Source organism: Melitaea cinxia, chromosome Z (assembly GCF_905220565.1).
Source record: "Melitaea cinxia chromosome Z, ilMelCinx1.1, whole genome shotgun sequence".
Lineage (NCBI taxonomy): Eukaryota > Metazoa > Arthropoda > Insecta > Lepidoptera > Nymphalidae > Melitaea > Melitaea cinxia.
In genome coordinates, this window is record NC_059424.1 from 10,856,146 (window position 1) to 10,867,960 (window position 11,815).

The 11,815-nt window shown below is 30.6% G+C and overlaps 1 protein-coding gene across 1 annotated transcript; it reads left to right on the plus strand.

The window, feature by feature from the left end:
* Positions 1–8,287: 8,287 nt before the first annotated feature.
* Positions 8,288–9,844, plus strand: LOC123668785. Its single transcript, XM_045602478.1, has 3 exons — positions 8,288–8,441; positions 8,581–9,443; positions 9,797–9,844. The coding sequence occupies exons 1-3, from the start codon at positions 8,288–8,290 to the stop codon at positions 9,842–9,844; spliced, it is 1,065 nt and encodes a 354-aa protein (XP_045458434.1).
* Positions 9,845–11,815: the final 1,971 nt, after the last annotated feature.

Here is an 11,815-nt window from a genome sequence, read left to right on the forward strand (position 1 = left end):
GAAATCATAAAATATCTATATTTTTTCTAAAATAGGTAACTATTATATTTCTCAATGTAAATTTATCGATACTTTTATAATGTCATTTGATCTCGCAAAGCGTCCGATAAAGCAATGACTGTATCGATAGATTAAGACGTGTGCGCGGCACAACACTAGAAATAATGCACCTTGACAGCACTAAGGGAAATAGTTTTTTTAATCACATCAGTCTTCACAATATATCATCCCTTTATTTACTCACTGCTACATATTCGCGCACATGGTCTGTGATAGATTTAAGAGCAAAGGGGTCGTGATTATTTGTGGCAATTTCTATAGAATGACCGTGATATATTCCTGAGTAAACGTTATATCCGCATATGTACGTGTTAGACTGGTTCCGACTAAAACTCTTAAATTCACATCATTAGTCTACTAAAATAATTAACTTGAAATAAACAATAATTTAGTTTGACAGAAAAAAAGCGTATAAATCAGTCACCATTTAAATTGGTAACACAATACAGCATTTCGGCAATAGGCGTGGTCAGACATACGATTTTATTTCTTCGAGGATCCCAGGGGGTCAACCTTTTGTCATGGTAATCGAGAAACGGCCTATAGAATTAGGATGCGGTAGTGCAATCGATATGGAATGGTCGTCATGACTTTCTTTGTTATATCTGACCTAGAGACAGGTTGTATTATAGTGGTCATGATTGTATCGGCTTGGGTTGGCAAGTGTGAACACGTTTGAATGGAAAGAGGTCAAGGAGATCCAGTTTCAACCCCTATACAAGTATATGAATGCCTTATAAATAGAAAGGTTGATGATGTATGTATACCTTTAATGCTATTATTACGATATAACAAAGATAGGTTATGTAATAGGTATTAACATAGTTTCGTATCAAATATACCTACCTATTTATAACCTTTTCAACAATACATAAACTTATGCAAAACGGAATTGAAATAGAAAAATATAATACACAAAAAAATATGTTACTAAAACAGTAAAACTATTCTATTTTCAACTTATAAAATTTTAAGTAACTCATTTTGTACGTTTTATTTGGCGCTTTAATACGTGCACGTAAATAGTGCTCATCAAAATGTCGTCTATTAATTTTAAAAAACTCTAACATACATATATATGTAATAGATAAGAATAATGAAAGCCTTTATTAACAATCTTATATGTTACATTTTATCTTATAACTACTTATGTGCTACTAACTAATACAAAACATGGTTGTTTGTGAAAGCAACGTAATTAAATTTTATTTTTTACATTAGATACCGGTTTCGTGATTGTCTTGCTCTTTGCATAAGTCTCCCCAAGTATTCTCCACAACGATCTATCAAGAGATAGATATAGCAAGAGCTATTCTCATCCAGCATAGTCCTGCTACCTCCTTGATATCATCTTCCCATCTTTGATACTACCTGCATTTACTTCTCTTTTTATATTTATGCACCATTCCGTCACTTTGTTCGTCTACTTTTCTGTCCTACTTCTTTCTATGTGTCCAGCCCATTTCCATTTCAGTTGTTTAATTTGGAATTTTATATGTTTAATCTTGGTTTTTTTTTCTGATGGTTTTTAACCTACTTTTATCTTTTGATTTTATGTTGAGTATGCTTCTTTCCATTCGGTGTTGACAGGTTTCTAGGGATTTGTTACTTTTCTTTGTACAACTTCATGTCTGCCATCTGTATGTGTGTGTGTCATGCTTGGTAAAATGCATGTATTAAATATTTTCTTCTTCCTTTCTATTGGTATATCCGAGGTTTTTATAATGTCTTTTAGAGCCCAGTATCTCTTCCCTCCCAGATGTATTATATTTTGAATTTCTTTTGTTGTAATGTCTGTTGTAGATATTATTTGACCTAAGTATATATCTTCATGAACATATCCCAGTCCAGCAGCATTTTCAGTTTTAATGGGAGTTTTGATGTAATTTGTCATTAACTTTGTTTTACTGGTATTTCTTAATGGTCCTACCCTTTCTCTTTCGTTTGCCAGTTCTACAATCATAACCTACAGAATGTTTGTATCACTTCATATCAATATAAGATCATCTGCGAATCTTAGATGGCTTAGTAATACTCCATTAACATGAATACCATATTCCTTCCAATTCAGTTGTCTTTTATTGCGTATTTTAGCTGTCATATGTTCTTTATTAAGTTAGTGTATTTACTGTGGACCAGTTGGGTGCTGAGGGCTTCCCATATTTTCTCATGTCTCAGTGAATCAAATGCTTTATTGTAGTCTATAAATGTTAAGTAGTAGTTTATTCTATATTCATTGCATTTCTGTAGCATTTGTTATTTTTTTTTAATATATAGACTAGCGCTTGACTGCGATCTCACCTGAAGTCAAGTGAAGATGCAGCCTAAGGTGGTGCGCGCTTGCCTAGAAGATGCCTATTCACTCTTGATGTTAGATGGAATGGATGTTGTCGATGGTTGAAAAACCACTTCGAAACCTTGCCTGTTCTTTCGGCTGATTCTCATCTATCGTTTTTGTTATTCGGTCTAGTAATATTTTGGAGAAAATTTTGTATCCGTTTGATATCAACGAAATTCGATCGGGTCTGTAGTTCGATATATTATCTGTTCTCCCTTTCTAATGAAGTGAGATTATTGTAGATGTAGTCCATTAAAGGGGTATATATTCTGTTGTTAAAATTTCAATAAAAAGGTTTTTTTAGTGTTTCCAAGATAGTCTCTGATACTCCTTTTAATAGTTCATTAGAGATGTTATCTTCGCCGAGCGCTTTTCCTCTTTTCTGTGATTTGGTGGCTTTGGTAACTTCATCTTTCAATATATTAGGAACTTGTTTTTTTTTCGGTACTCGTAACTGTTTCGCTACTTATAATTGATGTACTTGGTTTGTCATGATAAAGATTGCGATAGAAATCAGTAGCTGTATTTTAGATTTATGTTTTTGAGTTTTGTGATGTATAACGTTAGTAATCCAGTTTGTGTGATCTTGAAGTTCCTTTCACGCACTCTTAATTCCACCTAATTTTGTTATGTAGAGTTGTACAAAATTAAAATTTGTGTATTTCTGTATTTTCTTATGTCAGTGTTTATTTCTTTACTTGTTTTAATTATGTTTTGTCTATTGTTCTTCCTGTTCTTTAAATAAAAGCGCTCTTTGTTTTATTAACCTTCTTGCTTCAGATCTTATTCTATCTTTAAATGGTTTGTTTTTTTCTAGAATTTTATTAGTTCTTTATAATTCTTCTTCTAAGGTATCATATTTATTCTGGACTGTTCTTAGTTCACTTATTGGTGTTAATTTAGTTTTTAGGGATTCTAGAATATATCTTGGTAATGGTACTGTGACTGGTCGTTTAGTATTTTGTATATGTTTCCTAGAATTTTTAAGTAAAATAGTCCAATTATTGAGGACTTCCATGTTTAAGAAAAACTTCGGTATATTTATTATTTAGTTATAAAATCTATCTCATTTCTTATTTGGCCATTGGGAGATAGCCACGTCCATTTTATTTAAACTTTTCTTTTATAAAAAATATTCAAAATATGCTAATTATTTTCTAATAGTAGTTTATCAATCTTCCATTATCGTTTCGCTTGCCGATTGTATAAGGTCTAAGTATTTTATATTCGTACTTTCCTCGTTGGCCAATTAGGCTATTCTATAATATATATATTCTATTCTATTTAGGCTATATATTATTATTATAGCTTTTAAATTCTTCCATAACAATAATGATCTTAGACAAAGTATCCGTTGCTTGATTTTTGGTTTTCGTAAAAGTTATCTTTAATTTCCTTTTTCGCTACCTCAGTAAGAGTGTATACTTGGACTATTGATGTCGGGTGTTTGTGACCAGGAAGTATAATGTTTAGGACAGATACCCTGTCTGAGAGTCCTTTAAATTCATTATGTTATTTTCCAGCTATTTTTTGACTAAGAATCCAATGCCGTATATTCCTGGTATTTAATTTTTATAGTATATTACGTATTCTTTATGTTCTTTTATATTTTCTTTCGATCTCGGTACATCACTTATACCAAGGATATCCCAATTAATGTTGTTTAACGCTTGTTCAAGTGCTGCTAAACATTCTTTTGACTTTAATGACCTCGTATTCAATGTCACTATGGGTAGTCTTCTTTTTTGGTGTTCATTATAGTTTTATTTTCCATTTCTAGTTTAGTGTTTTGGTGGATTTGATCGATAACCCCGCGGTGACCAACCGTGGGGGTTTTCTTGTTTTTTCCTTTGCTCTTACTTAAATAGTATGTTTTGATTTCGTTACTGATGTCTAACATTTAAAAATAATAATAATAATAAATACTCTTTATTGGACACCACAAAGAAACATTACAAAAAAGTGATATATACAAAGAAAGATGTACAAAGGTGGTCATATAGCTAAGAGCTATTTCTTCCAGACAACTGTTGGGCATAGTATATGGCGTAGAAAAAGAGAAGCGGTAAGGAAGTGTACAAACAGTTGATAAGGAATTAGCATATAGTCAACTAACAATATAATATTAATAGAAGTAAATATACATACATATTCACATACATATATAGATACACATACAAATATATATATATATATATATATATATATATATACTACATGAACAAAATACTACATAATATATTATGGAGATGCTATACATTTCCTATGCGTTATGTTGTTGTGATGGTTTTTCAGTCAAAGACGCAGGATCTTGCCCCACATATACTCAAACACATATCTGTTTTACGTAATTTAAAGAATGCAGTAATATTTTTCGAATCACTCTAAAATTTTAAATTACTCATTTTTTTACGTTTTATTTGGCGCTTTATACACATAAATAGTGCACATCAAAATGTCGTCTATTAATAAAAAAATTAAAAAAAAAAACTCGAACATACAATAAATTAATTCGTTCCATTGTTTTTTTCAGTCACTCCATCCATCCCATCGGTCCATCGGTCACCAACCCGCCTGCCCAGCGTGGTGACTATGGGCAAAACACACGAGTTCACGTTATTTTTGGCGTAAACTTGTGGAGGCCTATGTCCAGCAGTGGACTGTATAGGCTGTAATGATGATGATGATTGTTTTTTTACACGTTTTGTTTTATTTAAAAACAAAATAATCCTTATAACAAATATAATAGAACAATCGAAATTTAAACTGTTTCTAAGAATTAACTTTTAAAGTAAATTAAAGTCTTTCCTAATCTGCTCAATTGTCTCAGATGGTTTCTAAAACGGTCTTTGTCTTTTATTGTTTGTCATTGAAATAGAAATAAGAGTTCGCTAAGATTTATGAAAAGAAAGTAACTAATTTAAGCATTTTTACACAATTGAAAAAAATATATAAAAATCGTTATAATTTCAATCACCTTTGATGTTAAGTATTACTATAGTACTCTATTCTTTTATTTCTGTTTAAGAATTGTAATTCTGAAATATTTTAAGTATTCGACATTTCATCGACATTTTGTGAAACACTTAACTTAATTTCAAACACAAATTTGATGCTTAAAATGTAATACATAGTTATTACTAAACAAAGTTTTATTATAAACAATATAAATACTTAAAGGTCAAAGTAGGGGTAAAAGTAAACCCTTATATATATATAACTATCAAAAGCACGGACAAACCACGTGTTATTTTAAAATCGTAAGAACCGATGCGCAATAAACATCACGTCCAACGAATTCTACAAAATTCGTAGGAGTAGTGCAGCATGCATTTGGCGCCTGCTAAGAAGATACATAGCGTTTTTTTTTATAACATTTTAAATTCCTTAAAAATCTACAAGCTATATTGAATCTTTCGTAAATGAGCAAAAGTATTATAATTGCCTATATCTTTTGCCGTTTAGGATAAAATCTTAGTTAATCGTTTTTAAGATGCAACGTTTTGGATTTTAATCTGTATGTATTGACAATAATGTGCATTTTTGATTGTGCGTTCCAGTTGTACTGGTTTTAGGATAATAATAATTCTTTTTTTTTCTGTTACAAGGATGCCTGTGTGCAGTGGATGCATCCAAGATTTCGTCTGTGTGCTTGTCTAGTCGTGTAGCAGCTGTGCCTATTATTTCGACGTCGTATACAAGTATTGTTTAGTCCGACTCAATAGATTTGATTCTTGACGATCGTTCTTACATTATATTTTTAAAGAATGTATTTAACAACTTTTTTGGTAAACTGCCTATTCTTATTACATCTCTGCATTTTTTTAGGAATCATGAAGAAAATTTAAATTATGATAATAAATTAACCTACTTTTTAAATTACTATGGTTTGTGATAAAATGTACAGGGTTGCGTGTCACGTTAATATTGAGTTCGCTGAAAATATAACTAGTTGACGGCGGCTCAAAAGACGCACCCAAATGTGTTTTTATACTGTTTCAGTAATTATGCAAAGTAAACCGATAAAGTGTTACCATAAGTCACGATTAAGTTATTGCAGAGTTACATTAAGGCGTACCTATGTGCAAGAACTGGAATAACATGTAGAACTTAGACATAAAGTTGAAAATCAGTCTAAATTATACATATAACCGAGTCTAGCATTACGTTAAAACACGTTACCCATTTTAAACTCAACGTGTTTTTTTTCGTTCGTTTTTTTTTTCGTTATTTTTTGTCACTTTCTATTTTATTTTACAAATATTATTTATTAAAAAATATGAATTAATTATAAATCTTTAATGTCGAGTTAAAGAAATATTATACTTATTAAGACCCATTTTTATCAAGTACCAAAATTATACAATTTTGGTTTAATAGCACAATAACACAGAAACATTTTTTGCATCGCTGGCGAAGCCATTTCCAAGAACATGTGGACCGCTATGTTGCTAGATCAAATACACCATCCTGCCGGCATTGTAGCATTATCAATACTTTAGAAAAAAACTCTTGCATATACCTGCCTCGCTCTTGCATAAAATTAAAAACACAGGGTAGAAAGAGAAGGGTAGAAAACGACGTCCACCATAATTATTTCTAAAATGAATAGAAACTAAACAATGTGTTTTGGAAAAGAATAAGCAGATGCTTCGCTAAGTCCGAGCTTAAATAAATTGCTTTTCATTTTTTTTTGTTAGAACAATTTGCACTCAAATTATACTCGAATAAAAACTACTAATAAGTTACATTTAAACAATTTTATTCATATTTGTTGCCCTTACATTTAATTTTTTGAAGTAAAACTTTTTTTCTCTTGGAGACCCCGAAAGTGGTGTTTGTAGATATTACCCAATAAACTTGAATAATGTTTACGTCAATGTGTAATTTAAATATTTTGGTTCCTTAGAAGAGCACTAAGAAGAGAAAAAATTAAGTCGCCAGTGCATAGACACAGTCGGGAGTTTGAATCTTTGCTCGCGGGCCAGTAATCTACAAACGTATAACTTTATCGAACTTCATCTTGGGGTTTCTGTGTAATTTTTTATTTGGTGTCTGTATTTTGTATTAAATGCGATATTAAAAAGAGTAAGTGTGAACGAGTCCATTACGATTTCACTACAATCGTTAATAAAATCAAAACCAAAAGCAGCTTTATTTAAATATAGTTCCCTAACCAGATACCTAAATCTGTTTGCAGATTATTAAGATGAAACCTCCACCAGACCTTTAAGTCACACGTCCATGACCAAAACAATAAAAATCGCGTAGTAGATTTGGTCTGATGCTGAAATAAACCATACAAGTAGACAGACAACAATTCTAAACACAAATATTTTGGCCTCCATTCCTTTAAAATACTACCTCCTATATATATATCATATATACAGACATCAGCAAGTTACAATTTTATTATATCCATAGGTAGTTAATAAAATATTTTTTTACACTTGAGTTAATTTCCTGACGCACATATTGATTTTAGTTACGCTAGTACCTATATATAAGTAAACTACGTATTGACAATGTAAGTTAAAACGACGTAAAGTTATCGTAGCTTATCGGTTTAAAACAGTTTCGTGCAATAGTGTATCATAATAAGTTTTAATCACGAAAGGATTTAATTGATGACAATTCGTAGAACGCTAATAAAATGAAAGTTATTTTAAAGGGACTTTGTTCTATTTGGGGTCTTCTATAAACTACGCATCTACAGATCAACATATATATAAATGGTAAATAGATATGGTGGGAAAGAAGTCTTTTAAAATGGTTTTGTTGGTGCTTATAATTTAATAAACTGTAAAAATAAAGAATATTAAATTTATGTATCGTATAGTAATAAACACAATAAAGCAAGCTTTTAATTTTCAGTACTAACAAAGCACTATGAAATGCGCTAAGCTACATCTCCAAGAAAGATCTAAGACAAAAATGAACAAGGTGCACAATGAAAAGCCGAGGAGATTCTGTCAGAAACGAATGGTCGATCCGGCACACGAAGAAGATTCACGTTGGACGGACGCTTATGAAAGGTTTCATAGTTTTTACTTGCATTTATAAATTAAGTTAATATTTGTTTATCTGTTTTAAACTCGTACCTCAATAAATGAAATTAGTTTATTGTGTAACTGCATATTAACAATGTTATTTGTGTTTCAGGTTTTATTGCAACGATTTAGAGAACTGTGATATAAATGAAACGTGTGATAACGGAAAGAAATTACAAGAACGTGACGATTTGTTTCTATCAGTACAAAACTTACGGTTTCAAGGAGAGGTTGAGCAAAATAGAAGACCTAGGACTAGCTTCAAGTATAAGATTTTACCTGACAGCCGAAAACACAGAATGTTTGTTAAGCAGACTGTAGAAGATTCATATTTATCTGAGGCGCGATCTTCTGTTCTTAGCGATTACGATTACAATTATACAAAATACCTTCTAAATAATGATCAATCACGACCGTCATCAAGTAAATCAAGCATTATTTTATATTATTTAAACAATAAATTCAAGGAAAACAAAGCGACACAAGTTGACATAAAAAACAGTAACGTAAAGAAAAAACCAATCAACGAAAAGTTAAAGAAAATCAAAAAATGTGATATCAAGCCAGACCTAACAAAAGACATTAAGCTTACTGAAATTGAGAACAATACTGTAGATACAAAAATCACTTATCGCAAGAGGGGAAAGAGAAAAAGTCTTACTATATCTAGGACCGATTGTCCTGCGACCGTTCAAGTTATTAGGGTGGATGTCGTTTGTAATTACAGCAGTAGTTCTACGATGTCCGATTATGATGAATGTAGAAAGGAAGCCACGCCCGCAGAACAGGAGGACAAAGAAAATAAAATGGTAAAACCAAATTTGTCTCATTTCGATAAGAAATATGTCCTAACGAACACAGTTAAAACTTTAGACGAGAACGTAACAGGTGCTAAAGTAACGTTAATGTGCAAAACTTTTAAGCTGACGGAACGATCAAAAGTATTTTTAGATAGGAAACCAATAAATCCAGTTACTGTAAAACCAAATAAAAAAGTACAGAAATAAAACTTGTATTACAAAAATGATATCACCTGAATGTGTTTTTATTTGAGCTATTGAATGCGACAGTTTTGACTGTAATCGAAGGATAAGAGACTTTAAAAAGGTGTAGAAATTGATACGGTAAGAATGCAATTGGATAAAAAATAATTATGTAGCCAGATATTGTAATAGGAACTGTTAATCTTTAACTTAGGAGGCAGCCTTATATCGAATAGGTGTGAGCAAATAAAATAGACATCTCATAAAGTTATTAATCTTATTTGATATGAGAGGGCGATATATAAAGGCATTGACTTGTTTTATTATGCCAATATAATATGTAATTTATTAATTTATTCAAATAGTCACACAATAAAATTAACACTATATCAGAAGACACAAAAAGACTATAAGCTAACACTGGTACACAAAAAATAAAACTGAAAAATCAAAAACAAGCGAATGCGCGGTACTCAACACTCAAGGTTTATCATTCTGAATAAAATATGAAAGTTTAGGTGTAAATCAATTATTAAATTATAATAAGTAGTCAATGCAACACTCGGTGTTAAATAAATTTATAAATATTATTAATATCACATTTGCTAAGCTTTGCGTATAATCAGAAGTTAACAAATTTTCGTTATTTGTTCCTTAATTTACGGGTTACATACATTAGGACAACAGAACATCCACATGTATTAATTGCTCGAGCCCTTTTGTATATTTTACACTATTCATTATTCACATTAGCGTTTACGGCAAATTTATAACAAATAAAAAATGTAAATTTTAAAATATTTATTTATTCCTAGAACAGCATAAATCGTAAAACGATAAAATTTTATAGTCGATTTTAACAAAGACACCGTACAACAAACACGAACTACGAAGTAGTTTCTCTATTTACTGGCAGATGGCGTTGTACATAGATTTCCAGTTTTTTTACTGTTATTTTAGATCCTAATAGATTTTAAATAAATAAACATACCTATTTGTTATAAAAAGTTTAGTACTTCTCAAATTATTTATTTTATTTACATTTAATATTTTCTTATTTTTCTTGAGTATGTGTTGTAATAATAATAAAAAACATTAAATAAAAAATAAACGCTGAGATTACAATTTGCGACTATAGTCAATTAAAAATTTACAGGTAAACATTTTTAGTCATAATTTACAGTTATATAGAAGCGTTAGCCTAAGTAACGAAGCTGAGTAAATTATTACTTTTTCTATTTAAACAATGTCTAGAACGAGTTAAACATTTTTAATTTTTTTTTATTCAATGTATTTTGCAAGTATAGCAGTTGGATAAGGGTCACAATATTCTTTTATAACGTGGGTGCACCTTCGTTATAATTGATTCAAAGTCATATAAAAATACACATGCTGTGATTTTGGCTAAGCTGAGCTTGAAAATTATCTTATTAAATTTATCTTATTTATTTATTATTCTTATATGTATCTATATATAGGTAGTTACTCTTTTTCTTACCTAACGGGTAATTCATAAAAATCCGAAAATACATATTCCTGTAATTCTATTGTAAAGTATAAATATTAATTTTAAATAAATAAAATGTTACTATATTTATAATGCTAAATTTATTTTTCTAAAAAAACTTTAACTTCTTTTTATAATTATTTTGTAATGAAATTCAAAAAAATCTTGAAATAGATGTATGTTATTTTATATTAAGAAACTCTAAGCCCCAATTCATTCATTTCAAATTTAGAAATGACTTAGTTTCATAAAAATTTTCATGTCTTTGGCACATAAATTTTGAAATATTCTTTTTCAAATAACTTACAGTATTAAAATATATATTTTCTAAATTTTTGAAATTCTGTTATTATTATCTAGGTAATTAGGTTAGGTTAGGTTAGGCTGAGAGTTAATATTACAGTCGAGACATTGATTTTGATATAAATATTTGAACCTTAAAAGTATGTCCTTAGGGCAATAATTATGTCCAATTCATATCTAAATATTATAATTATTATAATAATATTATTTAACTTTCTCGTTGTATTGTAATACTATACAAGCGTTATATGTAAGCGTCTTTAATTAGATAAAGGCGTAACATGTCGAGTACATGAGCACAACCGGGACCGGCAGAAACGGCAATGATTAACGATCGAAACGGAAACGTTTCTGAATATTAATTTGTAGTGGAGGTCACCAGAGCCCTGGCAAATGTGACACGGCCGCAACGAAAGGATTGGTACGCCATGGACCACCCCGCCCGATGGGGTGTGTGTGCCGAATTTATAGGTGTGAGAGATGGAACTTCAGGGTAGCTAAAGGGTGAGGTGGACTTCGGACCCCCCTCACTTGGAGGGCTGTAAACCCCCCAATTTGCCCTAGTCCGGCACCC

What these genes read in the sequence shown, in the direction of transcription:
- LOC123668785 (XM_045602478.1), top strand. Translation starts at nt 8,288, where the DNA reads ATGAAATGCGCTAAGCTACATCTCCAAGAAAGATCTAAGACAAAAATG. An exon ending in CGCTTATGAAAGGTTTCATA is followed by an intron (nt 8,442 to 8,580) that starts GTTTTTACTTGC and finishes GCAACGATTTAG; the next exon opens with AGAACTGTGATATAAATGAA. An exon ending in CTGTAAAACCAAATAAAAAA is followed by an intron (nt 9,444 to 9,796) that starts GTACAGAAATAA and finishes TTATTCAAATAG; the next exon opens with TCACACAATAAAATTAACAC.